General features: G+C 45.3%; 1 protein-coding gene across 1 annotated transcript in view; it reads left to right on the forward strand.

The window, feature by feature from the left end:
- Positions 1–11091, forward strand: part of IGFBP4 (insulin like growth factor binding protein 4) — a 40540-nt gene extending 29449 nt beyond the window's left edge. Inside the window, exons 2-4 of the mRNA XM_066627998.1 lie at positions 6016–6179; positions 6994–7128; positions 8119–11091. Of these exons, the coding sequence (XP_066484095.1) occupies positions 6016–6179; positions 6994–7128; positions 8119–8253 (434 nt within the window). The 3' untranslated portion in view covers positions 8254–11091. The remainder of the gene's footprint in view (positions 1–6015; positions 6180–6993; positions 7129–8118) is intronic.
- The last annotated feature ends 6296 nt before the right edge of the window (positions 11092–17387 follow it).

Consider the following 17387-nt stretch of genomic DNA (forward strand, 5'->3'; position numbering starts at 1 on the left):
TTTGGGTAAGGAGGACTTGTACTCTTGAAACCATCTACCAAATCCAGAGAAATGCAGACCTATGCAAGACCATATCTAGAGTCAGAGCCATTGGTCCATTAAGCCCAGCATCACCTGCACCAAATGACAGTAACTCTACAAAGAGGATCCAAACTATACGTTATGCGTATGTGTCGGCCCCTTAACTGCCTTTCTTTTCCAAGCCAAATAGCAGGGGACGGCAACAATACGTAGAAAAACTAAGGTGGGGGAACTTCCCATCATGGTTCTCGTTGGGATCCCTGCTTCAATACTCTGCCTGTCCCGTCCCCCCGCCAATTGTGAGCAAGTAGTACATAGGTTGCAAGATTGTCCTGGGCTTGGCTGCTACTGGAGCCTAGTGGTACAGCAATAGCACAGAGTCAACTGCTGCTGGCAGGATGCTGTACTGAGACAGAGATGAAGGAGCCGAGAGCTGGGGCAAGTTCTCTGCTGAGACTGTCAGGTTAGCAATGTGCCCTGTCAGTGTGCGAGAGCACTCTGTGTGTATGAGAGAGAAGCTGTGTGTCTGTTATGTATGCTCTTGTGCATTAGGTTGTATGAAGAGACGTGTGCTTATTGTATTTTTCTCATGCTTTGCCATTTTTCATCAGCAAAATGAATGTTTTACTAGATGTTTAATTCCTTGACTGTATCACGCATATACGAGATATGCATATACGCATATCTCCCCTTACCTTAGGGCTGTTGCAGCTGCATTGGTAGGCCTTCTCAAGGTAAGGCCTCCTCAAGGTAAGGGAAGATTTGTTCCCTTACCTTAGGGCTGCGTTGCAGCTGCATCGGTATTGGAAAGTTACATAAGAACATAAGAACAGCCCCACTGGATCAGGCCATAGGCCCATCTAGTCCAGCTTCCTGTATCTCACAGCGGCCCCACCAAATGCCCCAGGGAGCACACCGCGTAACAAGAGACCTGCATCCTGGTGCTTTCCCTTGCACCTGGCATTCTGACATAGCCCTTTGTTGGGTAATTGGGTAGGATTGGGCCTACCTCCCCCCCCCCCATGAAAAATTCTTGCTGCTTCTATCTGTGAAATCTGCTCTATGAAGCTTAGAATATAAATTTCAAGAGGGGCAGGAAAGAGAATGGAGGGAAGGAGGAGACCAGAATAACGGCCGAATGTGAGTCACACAGAACACAGTGACTAATTAAACAAGCACTGTAAGCTTTCCCTTGTGAAATTTGGTAGGATGCATTTTCATAAGGGCTAGAATGGTATCCTTCTTGGAGCGGGGAGGGACAACTGACAATCTTCAGGCCACCTATGCCAGGCCAGATCGGGCCAACTCACCTGGCAGGCATCCCTCTGGGCAGAAAATAAGAGCTGTCCTCTCATTTTCCTCTCAGTGACACCCCAGAAGCTGCTTTTGTCTGGCCAGTGGCACTTCCTGAGAGACTTCACTCAGGAAGAGATGCTGGGTGGTCCAAAGTGCAGAGCATGACTCTCAGGCGTGATTCTTCTCCATTGGCTGGCAGGTGCTTCTTGCCAAATCTTCTCCAAGTCTTCCACTCACTTGGACGTGAGAAGCCCAGGTGCCTCTGTGACCTCTGGGGCAATTGCCCATTCCCCAGTGGGAGAAGCTTGCACTGTCTGAGTCAGAAGCAACATGTCATGTTATAATATCCACAAAATATCCAGCCTTTCAGCTTAAGGAGACTTTTACTTTTAAAGATTTTGCTGAAGTGAGAAATTCAAATGCCTGTGCCAAAATCTCCAGTTACACAGCTATTGAAAGAACAGGAAGTTGACCAAATAGTCATAGAGGCTCCCATTGCTAGAGGTATTGTCATTATACAAAGGGGATCCCCACCTTTTCCCCGGGGATGTTCTGCTCATGAAATGGTCTTATTGTCCAGGACCTGATTTAGGCCAGGATCCAAGCACAGAATCTATTTCTAATCCTGGTCTCGGCCCTAAAACATGAACTACTCATACAGATGAGGGGTCTCTGAGCATATGTAGAGTTTGTTGAGCTTTTTGGGGGACTTTGACATACCTGGCATTATCTTTGTACATCTAGCATTTGGGAACAGTGCACAGATTCAGGGCTCTGCTGAAACCTTTCAGAGGGTGCAAAGGGATTAAAAACACTAGAATGCAAGAACAGATCCAATGATACCATTGCAGAGTGGGAGGCTTATGCAGGGATAAGGGAATTTAAATACCCTTTCTGTGCTGAAGCCTCCTAATACCCCCCGTTTCATACCATGCACCCGTTTTTGGTGCCAGTGGTGGATTGGGGGTGAATAAGATTGGACTGTTAGTAAGATAAAAACATGCAATAAAAGTTGATTGAATTGCATTGATGAAGACAATGAGCTGGAGGTTCTGGAGGACAGATACTGAGATGCAATTTCATCCAGGAGAGACTACAATGCAAGCTCAGAGAAGAGGCTAGCAGCTGCAACCATGCTTAGAAGACTAAGGGCCCAATCCTTTCCAACTTTCCAGCACCCTTTCCAACTTTCCAGCAATGCAGCCCTCAGGTAAGGGAACAAAAGTTCCCATACCTTGAGGAAGCCTCTGTGACTGCACCCCCAACACAGGATGCAGTGCACGCCCCATTAAAACTGGGCCAATATGTATCCCCCCCCCCCACACACACAGAGCACAGGAAGTGAATGCTCAATGTATTGCTGAAACTGGGCCTGAGCATTTCTCGTGGGATGTGTGTGTGGGCAGGGCCAACCCATTCATGCAGCCAACTCAGGGCCCCATCATATCCAGTTTTCCAGTGCCGGTGCAGCTGTGGCGGTGGGGCATGCGCTGCATCCTGTGGTGGGGAGGCAGTCACAGAGGCCTCCTTGAGGTATGGGTACCTTTGTTCCCTTACCTTGGGGCTGCATTATGGCTGCACCAGTGCTGAAAAGTTGGATAGGATTGGACCCTCAGGCAGCAAATTGTCAGGGAGAGGACGGAACTCACCACTGTTCAGAACACATCCCTCTGTTGCTCTTTCTCCCACTTCCTGGATTGGAAAAGGTAAAGGAAATGGAAGAAGGGGACACAGCAGAAGTATAAAGGAGATCTGCTCTGTCCCTCTTTTCCTTCTCTAATCTAGGGAATGGGAAGAACAGAGACTGGCATATCACCAAGTAAGGTGGGGCAGCATTTGACATGCCCCTTCAGGTGCCAGGTGTGTGTGTGTGTGTGGGGGGGGGGTGTAGTTTGCTCTCTTGCATTTACCAAATGGATTTTCACACAGCACTACCAGATTGCCCTTACGGGGTGTGATTGGCTTTGGGGAGGAGGAGAGTGCTACTTGTAGGGTAAATCCCATCTCTTTCCCCTTGCAGGCAAGCAAGCCTGCATCTCCAGTGTTTGTTAACTTATGAGAAGTTGATCCAAAGTTGCACATAAATTCATGGAAACTTGGATGCAAACCATTTGGAAAGGGGAAATTCAAAAGAGAACAGCCATGAGGAAACCCCAAGACAGCCAACTGGATAGGCTTTTGACGAGAAAAAGGGTAGTTAGGGGGAGGTGTTGAGACAAACCATGGCAGGCCTGTGTGTGGGCCAGCTCAGAGAGGGATTGGCACAAGAAAACCTTCATGGCCCAGTTTGCTGGCCACACATCCTTCCAAGGATTGATTTGTGCCAGGACACAACCCCTGGCTTCTGTCTTGATTGCTGGCAACTGAAACATGTGAAGTAATAGCCTCTGAACATGTGTAGAATGCCTTCGTTGTACCACCTGAGCAGGCCTTAATGTCAAGCAAAACACTGGAAGGGCTGAGTCTGTGACCTGCTTTCAGTGCTAGGAGCACATACTAAAATAGGAAGAGTGCCTTTCTGTCCTCGCATTCCACATATGCAATGATAGGATGGTGCGGTGAGGTTTCTACAGGTCACAGGCCTTGCACTTTGAAGGGCTTTTCAAAGAAGCCTACACTTTTCCCATTATGGTGATTCCCTGAGTGGTGATCCCCCCCCCCCCACCATCACACACATGGAGAACAGCAGCATTGTAATTGGGAGATGAGAGCTGGAAACTCATCCATGCCTTGAGAGCAAATGGTCACTTTGTTCTGTGATAAGGCTTTTCCTAGAAGTGCACCCTCAGGGGCCTTTCAAACAACTGGCTTACAGAGCAACAAATGGTAAGTTTGGCAGTAGTTCCTATCATGGTGTATTACTAATAGAGATGCCAGGTCATAACCTGGAAATTTTGCCCTGTCCCTTTAACAGTGCTGGTCCATACATGAGGCCAACAGAAGTGGTTGCCTCAGGCAGCAGATTGATTGGGAGGGAGAATCCATCTCTACCTGACTACTTGCCTTCACTGATCCTCCTTTGCTTTCTGTGGATTGGAAAAGAAAGAGGGGGACAGAAGAGGAAATGTGGAGGGAGGAGAGAGATCTGAGACAGAACACTGGGAGCAAATGGGAGAAGAGGCTGGAACATCATTGGGTAAGGGGAGCAGCATTTGGCATGCCACATCAGGCCAGTCCTGCTCCTTAAAACACTGGAGTAGCTGGATCCAAATTCCAGGCTGGCTGCAATGTTAAGGCTGAAGCAGCATTCCTTGTAGCTCCAAGTCAAAGACAAACCAAGGTATTCCAAAATAAACTTTTGTTGACGGTCCACTTCAGCAGATGCAAGAGGTATCTCATGAAATCTGTGAACATTTACGCTGAAAGAAACCTGGTTAGTCTTTCAAGTGCTATGAGACTCTTTGTTGATTAGAAGGAGACACCACTGCTTCTCCAACCCATTTGTTCATCTTCACAGTACTTTGCTTCCTATCTCCCACACTTGCCCCAGGAAGGCAGTATTCCTGGATCCCTGCTCCCTACAGTAGATGGTGGAGGGGCAGACAACAAGGCTGAAGAGAGGGACAGGCAGGGGAAGATCTTGTGTCTACTACATCCATTGTTCTTTATCTTTTGAGTTTTAGCCTGACAAATTAAGGTTTACACAGTGGGAGATGCAGGGATGCGATCTATGGTATATAATTGTCCTGTACAAGCTCCACATATGGGAGCTATCCATATGTGCATGCCACAAAAAAACTATTACCTGTTCAGTGTATATCAAGCCACTCTTAGGCCCATACTAGGTGTGATGCAAAATGTGCACCCACCACCAAAATTATCTAGCTTTTCCCAAAACTTACTCTACCTGCCACAGTATAGGTATCAGTACACCTGACAGGAGACAAAGGGGAAGCTAGATGCAGGCTCACCACTTCCAGTGGCAGATACCCAGTTAGCATCATAGTCTAGTTTGAGCCTTAAAGACACATGAGGAAGGCTAATAGAAAGTGACAGCAAAATCATTAAACCGCATTTGGTAGTTAAGTTTCTGGCTTGGAGAAAACATGAATGACATAGAAGTGAAAAACCAAAATTTCTTACCTGGGAATTCCTCTCTAGATAACACAAACTTTTTTTTTCTGGTGCACTCCAATTTCCTTTCAACTTGTATACCACATTGCTGCCTCAACTAAACCCACTTCCAGGCAAGACCAGAGCCAAACAATACGGTACAAGAAACATGTGTTCTGGCCAGGTCTTCTATTACTTCAAATTGTGAGCAGGGGGCAGCAAACTTGTAGTGGAGTAGAGGTAGTAGAAGATGGGCTTTATTTCCCCCTACTGTAGTTTCGACTGGGATTTGCACCCATCTCCCATCTTCCCCCTAAGAGAAGGAACTGCAAAATCTGGCTGCTCTCCATCCCCTCAGCCCAAACATGCCAGTCTAGCCAGCCCACACACCAGATGGGAACCACCTTGAGCCATGCAGCCCACATGAGAGCAAGGGCAAAAGGGGGGCATCAGGGAGCAAGACACCTGTTTGAGAACAGTGAAAGCTATTGAGTGGCCATTTGCTAAAAAAGGAAATGATACAGGAATCTGCTGGGATGACTATGCCCTTAAAAATATGACTTCTTTTTTTTCCTCCCCTCCCCCAATAAAAATAACCCTCTCTGTCGATCCTTTTCATGCCCTTGTGGTTTTGTTCCTCTTTAGAGCAGGAGGAAATTGGCCTCCCTAACACCAACTTCAGCCCCTGCAGCAGCCATGACAGGAAGTGCCTTCAGAAGCAGCAAGCCAAAGTACGTGAGAGGATGACTAGCGGCTCCAAGATGTCGAATATTGGAAACCTACCTGCCCGGCCGGACATCCGGCCGGTGGTAAGACATTCTGCTTTTCTTCAGGGGAGGGAGGCCATAAATCATGTCTGAGCACACATTTCTGTCACTCAGCACTGCTATTTCCTTAATCAGTACGTTCCTCATAAGAGGGCTAAGAAAAATAATATTTCTATCTGCTGATGGCTTTAAATTTTTTAAAAAAGGAATTTATCCAGCTTGCTTCAGTGCACCCCACTGCTTGCCATTTAAGTCCTTTTTCAGTTGCACATTTTCAGCGACCTACATAGAAGTTTCAAAACAATATATATGGCGTTAACATTTAAATATATGTTAAAGGTTTGGAAGTAGTGTAAAGGTAAAACCTGTGGTTGTGAAAATTTGCACTATCATGAGGAAGTACTTGTACACTTTAGGACAGTGGTTCCCAAACTAGGAGCCATGGCTCCCTGGGGAGCTGCCAAAAGCAACCAGGGAAGCTGGGGAATTGCCCCTTGAAGCCTCTCCTTCCTCAAAGCCAGCATTCTTGGAGGAAAAACCAGAGACATGTGGAGACTGCAGCATTCTCTCTCCTTGGCTCACGGATGCTGCCTGAGCCCAGGTGGGGCTTCTGCTCCTGTTATTTTACTTTCGTCTCTTTGGTGCAATAGTTAGCTATAAAGACTTCCTCAGAATGGTGAATTGCAGGAAAATGGGTGGGGAGGGAGATTAGAAACTAACATTCTGAATGGCTTCTCTTGACCCTCCTCCACAAGGCGAGAGCAAAGTGCTTCTTCTTCCTTTGGCTGTGGGCATCAGGTTCCCCATTTTTTGCCAACACATTCTGATTGCGTGTCTTTCCCTGTCCTTGCAATAGGTCCAAGGCTCATGTCAGAATGAACTTCACAGAGCGCTGGAGAGATTAGCAGCTTCCCAAACCAGAACTCATGAAGACTTGACCATCATCCCTATTCCCAACTGTGACCGCAATGGAAACTTTCATCCCAAACAGGTTACATCACCAGAGCATTGGCTTGCCTGTGTTTTTGCAACCTTAATGTCACAGAGGAAACATGAAGATTTGTAGCTGTCTTCAACAGAGTCAGGCAATGGGTCTAACTAGCACAGGGCTGGCAGTGGCTCTCCAGGGTTTCAGTTGGGGGGGGGGGTCTTTCCAAGCCCTACTTGGCAATGTCATAGATTGAACCAGAGGCCTTTTGCATGCAAGGCAGCTGCTCACCACTGAGCTCCATTTCCAAGGATCATATGCAACAAGCCCTCCTAACCTTCTGAGCTAGTCAAGTATAGTGGCTAAGAGACTGAGCTGGGAATCAGGTAGTCCCAGCTCAGATTTCATTCCTGTCTTTATCTCATTTGGGGAGGCTCAGGCAAGGCCCCCCCCTCACACACACACAACCAGCAATAGGAGAAAGTAATACTGACTTTCTTTCCGTGTATGGTTTAAGACAGTGCTTCCCAAACTTTATAGCATTGGGACAATCTATCGTGACAGGTCAAACAGAAACAAATTATGTATTTTTCTTTAATATCCCCCACCCCTTCCCCATTTCAGGTGAAAACTTTCCAGAGTGGCTGCCAAATTTTTTTTTTTTTTTTAAATGCATGAAGCATAAAAATCAATAACTCTGAAAACAGACTCAGAAGCATTATTTCAAGTTTCAAATTTGGAATTTTCCAAGTTGTGCAAATGAAATGCAATCTTGAGAGATTTAAAGAAAAAAACCACAAATTTAAATCAACTTTTAATCATGAATCTTAAGGCAATTGTGGTATCAATTTTTTTTTTTCCCAAAGGAAAAAATCCTGTAACCCACCAGCACTCAGGAAAAAAAATGCATTAGGAAACTACCATACATATGTTAACACATTCGCAGAATTTGAGAGATTATTTTTATCCAAACTCCTTCTAGCTTTAGTAAACTGGTAAAACAGGTGCCTTTGCTATCCTAGTAATGAAAATGACTTCATCTATCTTTTCTAGTGTCACCCAGCATTGGATGGGCAACGAGGGAAGTGTTGGTGTGTGGACCGGAAAACTGGGGTCAAATTGCCCGGAAGCCTGGAGTTTAAGGGAGATCTGGATTGCCATCAACCTGCAGATGGAGCTCAGGAATGACACTTGACCAATGATAAGTGGACAAATGAGGCTTTCCTTGATGCAGCTGCCAAGGAAATTGGTGGTGCTGTTTGATGAGCAGATGGAACACAATGGGGACCTTATCACAATGGGATTTTTTTTTGGAGGGGCAATGGTAATGGCAGCAGCATCTGCCCCACCCCACCCCCATAACTGCAGTAATCAAAGCATGACAGGGCTTAGCCAACCCACATCTCTCTGCTGTTTTAATTTGGTAGCGATGTTTGCAACCATGGTTCTTTCTTCAGACTCTGGCAACAACATTCCGTTTGTGTGACCACCAATGACAAAAAGCAAGTCCTATGAGCTTTAACTTTCTACTTGGCTGGGCTTTTTGAGAGTGTCCCTGGGGTAGACCTGTTTTGCTTTTGGTACAAACCGCTGGACAATTTTCTCCTTCTTCAAGGTTTTTTGCTGAGACAGGAGGAGAAACAAATGACAAAGAGAATCTTTCCCACCAATTTTTTTGGGGGGACTCCCAGGCAGGCAAAATAGTGCCCTTCAACCTTCCCACCTCCACCCTCCCAGGTATATTCTATTGCTCTGAGGCAAGGGATAAATAAATTAAATTTGGGGCAAGATTAGGCAGAGATAAGCTTCTTGGCCTGTTTTTTCATGTCTTGGAACATGTGAAACAACAATCACAGATGGAGTGCTTTTGCATGTGTGCATCTTTTAGGCCGAAAAAGCAAACACAACTGATCTACTCCCATAAACCTGGATTAGTATGCAAGATGTTCAGGGAAATACCAGCATAATCTCCATGATATGCTCTCCCTTTTGGAGCAGTGACAGATTCACAGTGTAGTTTGGAAGGGAAAAAAACTGGTGTTGGATATATAACTTGCCATCTGATAACCTCCCTTTTTAGTTTTGAAGAAAGGAAGTTTCTAGACCAACGAATTTCAACCTTTTTTTTTTTAATCTCATGGCAGACTGACAAGGCTCTAAAATTGTCAAGGCACAACATCAGTTTTTTTTTTTTTACAATTGACAATGCACACACAGGACTTCTAGTAGAGGGCTCGCATCCCCCAACTGCCCAACTAATAAGTTTCTCTTCCTCAAACTCCTGTGGCACTCCTACAGACCATTTACGGCACACCAATGTGCCATGGCATGGTCGTTGAAAATCACTGTTCTAGACCTTGAGGCTGTGGAGACAGGTTTGAAATGGTGCAAGCAGTGCTGAGTTTAATTCCAGGTTCCTGGGAGGAAGGAGCTGAGCAGGGTTTCCAGCAGGAACAGAAAGTAGGACTTTGGGTTGTTCCTCCCCAAGATCTGCTGAATCTATTAGAATATGAAAAGTATTTGCAAAAAATGGCTTATTTTTTATAATTTATATTGGTAGCAAAATTCAGCTTTACATGGCACAGAATTTTGCTTTCTGTTCTTTTCCTTTTTGTTTTCAAAGTGCAGGGTACAACCAACCTCAATGTTGACGATAAGGATTAGCATAGATGGGGTAGTTCCCATCTATTCAAGTAGGCCCTCAAACTGTACACAGAACACAGGAGGCTGCTTTTGGCCAGTCTTAGATTCCAGAATACAATACAGTCAGACTCAAACTCACTTTTCCCCAGCCCTCAGTTGCAAGGGAGTTAACCTTCTATGCATTATATTTGTCTGTGCAGAAAATGTAGTGCCATCAGGTGCTCCTTGCTGTGGGACAATGACATGTTTCCTCAAATAAAATGGTTCCCATTAACCAATGGATTCCATCCCATGGGGTTAGGCAGTTCTCTACATGCAGTAATATCCTATATACTTGGTCATGGCATGTGTGGTTCCTCAATCCAGCTAATAAAAGTGTTAAGGAGAGGATTTTGAAACACCTGTTTGACCAGGAAGTCTCTCCCTTGATCAACTGTTTTGCATTCCAGGAGAACAAAGGAGAACAAACATGATAAACTGAATCAGGGCCCAATCCTGAAACTCATAGCACCAGTGGTATGCGTGTACCAAGGCTGTCAGTTCGTGCCACTTTTGCTGGACTACAGCACTTAAGGCCGCAGATGGAGGAATCCCATGTTTGAATATTGTCTGCTATTAAAACATGCACGTGTGTGCAAGCACACACACACAACTGCTGCTTGCAAAAAAGTAACATGTTGAATACAAGGCATTTTAAATGCAAGGAACTTAAAAAAATGTTGGAGGGGAGGCATTCAAACATGCAGTTCCCCACCTGATATGGTACACGCGAGCCTAAGCTATACTACCCAATTTTGCCACTTGTGTAGCTCAGTTCTCAATCATCCTAATTGTCCTAAACCGGCTGGCAAATCATGGCATGTAATTGTGAATCTAAACATTTATACCTCCACATGGGGCCTGTAACAGTGACTTAAGATCTCTGTTACATTGTGGACACTGTTTGGTCCATCCACTCCATCCTTAGCACTTACCTGCTGACACAGCCATTCTTTGAAGATTGATTTACAAGACACCTAGCACTTTCCCACATTGTCCCAATAAGCGTGCAGCAATGCGTGGTCCAGATGTCGATGCTGGACTACTGTTGAAGGGATATTGCATTTCCTTAGCATGGGATGTGCTAGATTTTGTACCTGGGAAAATGTGATTCACCCCCCAATGATAGTGGAATACATTGATATTATGATTGCCATGTAAATTACGGCTGTTCAGCTGCAATAAGCTCAAACTGGTTATTTCCTCTAATACATGTAGTGAAAAGCAACACATGCTGTGCTGTGCCATAGTGTGAACTTTTTTGGTTAAATTATGTGCCTGATGACTGTGTGCTCTTTGATGTATAATCCCAGAACTAAGAGTACTAGGTAGTTTTCTTTCTAAGTTTGAAGAGTACTCCCATCTCCTCATACTGCCCTGTCATTATTAGGATTTAATTTTTTTTTTCCTGTCATGTATTCCACCATTGTGCAAAACCATTGTTGGAATGCTTACCCAGTACCATTCTTTAAACCAGGTGTGGGCACACTTTCCATTTTAAGGATCTTGGACTTTTAACAATTCTATAGAAGAGGGAATTTCAGCAGGTACAGCTTGTCATCTCACAGATGAAAAGCTGCACCTGCTGAAATTCTCTCTCCTACACAATTGTTAAACGCCCAGGAGCCCTAAAGTTGAAAGTTTGCCCACTCCTGCTTCAAACTAAATAAACAGCAGATTGCCTATTCCAGGAGTGTCAAACATAAGGCCCACGGGCCAGATGTGGCCTCCAGAAGCTCTTTATTCAGCCCTTGGGCTCTCCCAGCACCACCATCAGCTGCTTTCAGCTGTTGAGTGGTGCTGTCACTCCTGCAAAGGTAGCCCACTTGATAATTGGGCTCTCCCATATCCTGAAAATATGATCAAGATTTGCATATTTTCTCTTCTGTCATTTGCAACTAATGAGCTCCTAAGTGAGAAAAAAGTGTTTATTTCTGGTCATAATCTGCCTAATGACATCACTTCTTGTTTAATGACATCACTTCTGGTCCTCAGCAGAGATCATGAATGCTATTCAGCCCACAGTATGAAACGAGTACCCCCACGGTCAGGCTATCCCTTCATCCATTACACGGAGGCAAGATTTCATGCTGCCGATGCTGGATCAGGGCTTGCAGGAGTATTGTGTTAAGTATAAAATGTGATTGTGGAGGGCACACTGATTTAGATCATGCAAGAAGTCCCTGAAATATATATACATATATAACTGCGTGATGTTAATATGCCGAAACCTACGAATAGAGGGAATGCAAGCAAAAAACATTAAACTGTTTTTGTGAGAAAAAAAAAACACAAACCACCTTAAAACATTTTCTGAAATTGTGAATTCATTCTCCTATAGAGATGATAGCATGTGCATGTTGCACCCCCAAAACACCTAGTTTGAGCCTGCATCTGTAACGTTGTAGATTCTTTCTTTTGTGGAGCTCTGTCCCCTTTATACTTGTAAGAGCCAAAATAAGGGATGGTCTCAGTAGCTGACCTGCCCAGCCCCGTGTCCTGGAGCAAAGGTCCGCGATGGTGCCCCCCCCACAGGATGCCGCCGCCCCCTGCATACAAATATGCCCCCCCTTTCCTGGAGTGCATGGTGACTCCAAGACACCTTGGGGAAGCTTCCTGAAGGTTCCCCGACACTTCTGACCCTGTCAGGAGTCTCAGAGAGGCTTCTGTGGGGTTCAAAAGGTGCACAAGGCTCCATGTCTGGAACATTTGCCCTATTGAGTGAATGGGAGGTCTGCCACTGGATGGTCTTTGCATTAGCTTTACCTACACCAGTGAGGAGGCCAGCTACTTCTGTGTAGTGACTCCCCTCACCCTGCTCTTCTGGCAGGCTCCTTTGTGCAATTACTGCTGTGTTTCTCTGCTAATATTGGTCTTAATGTTTTTTTACTGCAGTGGACGTTATCTCTCTTAAATCGTTCTTTTCAAGTTTATGTTATTGTTAAAAGAATCACTTAGTTGAGCAGTTCTTGGAAAAGCTATTTATAAACGATAAAAATAAATGAGAAACAAAAACAAATAATGTCCGGTGTGGACAGTTTCCACACTTGTGCCTCCAAGAACATTCATCCAGCACAGACAAAGAAAGGTCCTCCGCAGTCCAGATGATCTATACAGCAAGCTGTACTAAGCTGCATAGTAGGATGACAAGAACCGTCATGACCAGGTGTTGCGTGCTTCCCGTTTTGATTACTGTGAATTAATCTGACACTTCGGTTTTGCATAAAGACACCTGATGAAAGTCACGTATTTAATCTTCATGGCTGACATTCTAATGAGCCCCAGTGAGGCTATGGGTCCAGAGTGGAACAGTGGTTCCCCTTGAGATGCCACCCTGAATCTGTGGTGGCATATTTCCTGGTAGTGGTGGGCAGTAGGCGTGATGTTGATGGAACAGGAGGAACCCCTGGTGGCAACTTCCACTCACTTTTATTAAGACCAACCAAACATAAGAACAGCCCCACTGGATCAGGCCATAGGCCCATCTAGTCCAGCTTCCTCTATCTCACAGCGGCCCACCAAATGCCCCAGGGAGCACTCCAGAAAACAAGAGACCTCATCCTGGTGCCCTCCCTTGCAACTGACAGAGCCCATTTCTAAAAGCAGGAGGTTGCACATACACATCATGGCTTGTAACCCATAATGGACTTCTCCTCCAGAAACTTGTCCAATCCCCTTTTAAAGGCGTCCAGGCCAGATGCCATCACCACATCCTGTGGCAAGGAGTTCCACAGACCAACCACGCGCTGAGTAAAGAAATATTTTATTTTGGTCTGTTCTAACTCTCCCAACACTCAATTTTAGTGGATGTCCCCTGGTTCTGGTGTTATGTGAGAGTGTAGAGAGCATCTCCCTATCCACTCTGTCCAACCCCTGCATAATTTTGTATGTCTCAATCATGTCCCCCCTCAGGTGTCTCTTTTCTAGGCGAAGAGGCCCAAACACCGTAGCCTTTCCTCGTAAGGAAGGTGCCCCAGCCCCGTAATCATCTTAGTTGCCCTCTTTTGCACCTTTTCCATTTCCACTATGTCCTTTTTGAGACGTGGCGACCAGAACTGGACACAATACTCCAGGTGTGGCCTTACCATTGATTTGTACAATGGCATTATAATATTAGCCGTTAGGATTGTGCCCTTAGACATTAGCATATGCCTCTAGGCATATTTCTCAGTTTGCCTCCTGATGACCCTCATGCTGGTTCCTTTGAAAAAGTTTCAATGGCAGCACCTGAGAACACCTGCCAGTGACATCACTGTTCCCACTGCAGAAGTAGTACTGGAGCTCTGTTTCTCCCACCTTCAACTATACCACTGCTTGTGTGAACTTGTCCTTGGCACAATGACCAAAGTCACTAGGTGTTTCATCGCTGACCAAGGGTTTGAACCAGGATCCTCCACATCCAAACCCAACATTCCTACATCACATCACTAAAACAAGCAAATCCTTGTGTGGACAAAATGCTACAGTCACGGCAACTTAAACTGTCCCTTTGTACCAGAACGTCATGTTGTTGACACATGTCGGTTTATCACCCACTATAACCCCTAAATCTTTTCTGACAAGGCTACTGCACAGCTAGCTATTTCCCTTTCCTCCTTCTCCTTCTTCCTCCCCTACTCATCTAGCAAAATTATTCTTGGCTGGATTGGTTAGTTGTCATAGCTTTTAGTAGTGGTGGTTGTTTTTATGTTTGAGAAAATGGTTGACTGTTGCCTCAGCTTGTATCAAGGTTGCATCTAGAACTGTGTGCACGAACAAAAAAACAACAACCCAAAAGAGATTTATGTCTCCACCCCATCTTTGGTGCCAATTAATAACAAAGATTATGTAGGCCTTCACACTGGAATCATTCATTTTAATGACCCTTCCATTTGGGAATGATGTGCTGATAAGATAAGTGTCATTTCCAGCTGCTCCTTCGTTTTCTTGGCAAGTCGGCCAAGAGCTCTTGGGCCCGTTTGTTCCCCCCGCCCGATCTTCCTTGTAGGCTTCAGTTGATAAACACACAGAGAAAAGCTGTGGAAGATGGAGGCAGCTGGCCAAGGGCCCCGTCAGCATGGATTCTGAACAAAAGCCAACAGCTTGCTAAGGCTTCTTCCTTCACCTCTGGCAGGCTGACTTGCCTCTTTGGGCATATCAGTTTTCTAAGGAGAGAGGGATAGAGAGGAGAGAAGACAGTGAGATCATAGAGTTAGAGAAGCAGGGGTAGAAAGAGAGGCCTGAAAAGGATGCAGCTGCCTCCTATATATACAGATCTCTTTTAAGGGGGGGGGGGCAATCCCTGAGAATCCTCCTATCTTTCTGTGTGTGTGTATACATGTGTATACATACATACATACACAGAATACAAAGTGTTTTTCATTTCTACTTCTTTCCTTTAGTATAGGATTGGCCAACCAGCAATCATTGGGCAGCATCCAGCCCACAGAAATAATTTACCTAACTCTCCTACCGTATTGATTATTATTTATTGTATGTTTGGGGTGGATGGGAACATATGAAGTTGCCTTATATAGAGTCGGGCCATTGACCTTTCGAGAGCTTAGTATGATCTAACTGGAATGGCTGATGTGCTCAAGGATTTCAAAAGTTCTTCTTAGCCCAGTCTGGAATTGAACCTGAGACCTTCTGCATGCAGAGCATGTGTTGAGATATATACTGACCTATGGACCCTTGAAACAGGGCAGCATTCATCTCTAGGGCTCTGCAGAGGCAAGAGAAAGACCCCACTACATGAGTCACGCACTTCACCTATGCATGAACAATGTCGCCAAAACGGCGACCGCTTTATCCAGCGGCCTCATGGAGGCTGCCAAAGGCTGCCTCAGGGGAAGGGAAAGTTCATCCTCTTCCCTTAAATAAGGGTGCAGGCCCCACAATGGGGCTTCTCGTGCCTGTGCTGGCTATTTTGCAGGTGGAAACTTGAGAACCTCCGTGTTATGCTTTTCGGCCCAACACGGAGGTTAGGATCCGGTAGAGGAGTCTGGTGGAGAATTGTACTTTAAGAGTTTCAAACTAATCTTTTTTTTGGGGTGGGTGGGTGGGTGGGAAGGAATTTAACTATCAATGCTATGTGATTGTCTTCCTACCTCTTTGACGTACTGTACAGTACACATTTCTATTAAGAAAGGGACCCCACCCCCAAATTTTAGGACTATCTAGCAAAGTGCCAGCTGTGTTTGTGAAAAGAAGACCCACTGGGACTGCAATCCTAAACATACTTACCTGGGAGTAAGCGCCAATGAGCACAGTTACTTCAGAATAAACATGCTTAAAATTGTACTGTCAGTTGACTACTTTGCTCTAAGCAATATAGTGTCTGCCTAAATCTTCCTTCTCTCAGGTATTGGCAACCTTCAGTCTCGAAAGACTATGGTATCACGCTCTGAAAGGTGGTTCTGGCACAGCGTCTAGTGTGGCTGAAAAGGCCAATCCGGGAGTGACAATCCCTTCCACACCGGGAGCAAGTGCAGTCTGTCCCTGGTCTGTCTCCCTGGCTATGGGCCTTTCTTCTTTGCCTCTTTGCCTCAGACTGCTGGCAAAGTGTCTCTTCAAACTGGGAAAGGCCATGCTGCACAGCCTGCCTCCAGGCGGACCGCTCAGAGGCCAGGGTTTCCCACTTGTTGAGGTCCATCCCCAAGGCCTTCAGATCCCTCTTGCAGATGTCCTTGTATCGCAGCTGTGGTCTACCTGTAGGGCGCTTTCCTTGCACAAGTTCTCCATAGAGGAGATCCTTTGGGATCCATTGCATCCTCACCGCAAACTCTACTGGAAGAGGGCATTGTCAGGCCAGCCTGGATGCTGCATTGAATTCAGAACTTTCCATCTCCAAAGGCATGAAAATCCACAGCCCATAGTGAGAAGTCACACAAGGTCACACTCGAGTGAGGCTTGACAAATTAACCATATAATCATGGATAGAACTAAAGAAGTACTGCATGGCACATTCTACACAGTCACAAAAGCTAGAATCTGTGACTTCTACATATCATACAAAGTATATGACTTTGCACAATGGCTCTGATTTTGCATTGCTTATTTTGCTGAATTTGTTTTGCTTCTTTGTCTTATGAAGGAAATCCCTGCCCGGCAATCACTCTGAAACTTGTTCAACAAGCCTTCCGGTTTCTGAGATTTCATGAACTTACAAGTTTATATCTGCAACTGTAAGGCCTAAATAAACTTCCTTAAAAAGAAATAAATTTGAGATTCTCAGAAAGTTGAATTTTACGCTTTTGCTGTGCTCCTGAGACATCACAGCTAACACACAGCCCTGCCCAAAAGAGATGGCACGAGGGTGAAACTCTCTCTAAAACAGCTAGAGGGAAGCGGAGCCAAGTTTATATTGGAACGCAAGAATCCTGAAATGGACTTTGGTTTTGGCTTTGTCCACACTTGTATCTCAGTGGCATGCAATGTACACAAAACACACAGCTATGTACACACACTCTCTCTCTCAATATATATATCACTCACACACACACACACACACACCCACACACACACTCCTTCCACCCTCCTTTGCTCGATTGGAAGAGAACATAAAACAATAAGATCTGAGGGTCTATTGTGAGGATAATCACAATTGAGGTTTTGAAGGAGCAAAGGGTGAAGTCAGCTAACATTCTGACCTGGGCCAG

The sequence above is a fragment of the Tiliqua scincoides genome, chromosome 5 (genome assembly GCF_035046505.1).
Source record: "Tiliqua scincoides isolate rTilSci1 chromosome 5, rTilSci1.hap2, whole genome shotgun sequence".
NCBI lineage: Eukaryota > Metazoa > Chordata > Lepidosauria > Squamata > Scincidae > Tiliqua > Tiliqua scincoides.